A 1,817-nucleotide genomic window follows, 5' to 3' on the forward strand; every position below is an offset into this window, starting at 1 on the left:
CGTAATCTCACGTAGCTTACTCTAGAGCCCATCCTTCTAGCGCCAATTGTTTGGGCAAAAGTAATCGATTCTTTTAGAGACTACGCAAACAGGAAATATATGTTGAATAATCGCTTTTTATTGATCAAGGTATCGAGCTCAAATACAAGAGTTTAAGGCACAACGAGTCAATATAAGAACCCTAGCAATGCTTTGGAATTGAGTCGTGTGGCTGTGTTTTTGGTCTCTTGCTTCGCTTTCGATCCCGTGTCGTATTGTGTTAATATCACTTCATTTATATAGAGGAGTCCTTTTACCCAGGGCTTGAGCCATCGCCTCTACATGAGATAAGATCGTTTTGAATATTCTCCTCAAGAGATAGACTCGAATGTTTTCTTAACGATATTGGTAGCAATATCCTGTTGTGGGCCGTATTGACTCATTGCTTACCATTACGGCATGTTACCGTTACAGCCCATATTGACTCAATGTTCACTGTTTCGGTCGGTATTGACCCAATATTATAGAGAATGCGTAATCTTCTATTATTTGTAGAATATATCATAATTATAATAGAATTCATCTATTATAACTTACATGATTAAAATTATGATCAACAATAATAAATACCAATATCTAGCTATGTTTAAGGTTTAATCTCCAACACATAGTAATTTGGCTCGTACACACAATTTTATTCTTCATTTAGATTTTGGATTGTTTGTTTTGTTTATGTTTACATGATAAAACAGTGCGTTTATCAAACAATATAATGGTAATTATAAACAGAAGCGTGAAGTGTAATTAAAAAAAAATAGACTAGCATCCATATATTTTAAATGATGTTTAACTAAAAAACTGAATATTATTCAACGTAAACATCATATATAACGTGTTAATGCAAACAGAAACACAAGTTTCTTGAAGAATATAATTTATTGTGCATCATGTGATCATATTTCACAACATTTCTTTTACTGATAAAGAGCATGACTAATTGGTTGTCTTATATTTGTCCAAAAAAAAAAATGGTTGTCTTATGAATCCCATGTCATGTCATAGATGCGTTACAATAGTCATAAAAATCCTGATTATGACAGTGATTGTGAGCTAATGAAGTCTAAGACAACAATAAGAAATGAGAAATAAATTATTAAACTATACAAATTTAAAAAAATATATATATATTTCTAAAAATCCCTTACCCATAAACCAAATCACATGCACACAATCAGTTTTCAAATATTCTACGTTTGGTGGAATTACTCTATAGTCTTTACTCTTTAGGTTCTATACAATATTCAAACCCACCAAATCTACTTACACAAAACTTTAGTACTATTGAAAATTTTAAAACATTAGATAGCAAACAAAATAAAGAGAGGCTCCTAATAAAAGCGCAATTAAAAACCGGTCGGAAAATACACCAATTGTGAGACTGAAGGAGTTATTGCTCAACTACTTCCTCTAACTCATAACCACAATCTCCAAACTTCACCACCGATTCCCAGAGACTTTTATTAACCTTCAAAACATTTATTTATTTTTCCAATCTTCAAATAGAGACACTCACACTCCTTATCTTCCTCATCCTCCATCCCACTTTCCTCTTCAATTAAAGGTAGATACCTCATTATATTAACACAAAATGGCTTCAGCGGCGGATCATGTGTTGGTGGTGGAAGATGGACGGCCAGCCACGGCGGATAATCCATCGGCTGGACCTGTTTATCGATGTAAGTACGCTAAAGATGGACTCCTCGATCTCCCTACTGATATTAATTCTCCTTGGCAGTTCTTTAGGTATGGATCTTGAGACCCTTCATAATCATTATTTT

At 33.5% G+C, this 1,817-nt stretch overlaps 1 protein-coding gene across 1 annotated transcript in view; it reads left to right on the plus strand.

Annotated features, from left to right (window-relative positions):
- LOC104779241 (long chain acyl-CoA synthetase 2-like) overlaps positions 1,468 to 1,817 on the plus strand; it is a 5,605-nt gene continuing 5,255 nt past the window's right edge. The window contains exon 1 of the mRNA XM_019243901.1: positions 1,468 to 1,782. Coding sequence (XP_019099446.1) covers positions 1,628 to 1,782 — 155 coding nt within the window. The 5' untranslated portion in view covers positions 1,468 to 1,627. The remainder of the gene's footprint in view (positions 1,783 to 1,817) is intronic.

Source organism: Camelina sativa, chromosome 3 (assembly GCF_000633955.1).
Source record: "Camelina sativa cultivar DH55 chromosome 3, Cs, whole genome shotgun sequence".
Classification (NCBI taxonomy): domain Eukaryota; kingdom Viridiplantae; phylum Streptophyta; class Magnoliopsida; order Brassicales; family Brassicaceae; genus Camelina; species Camelina sativa.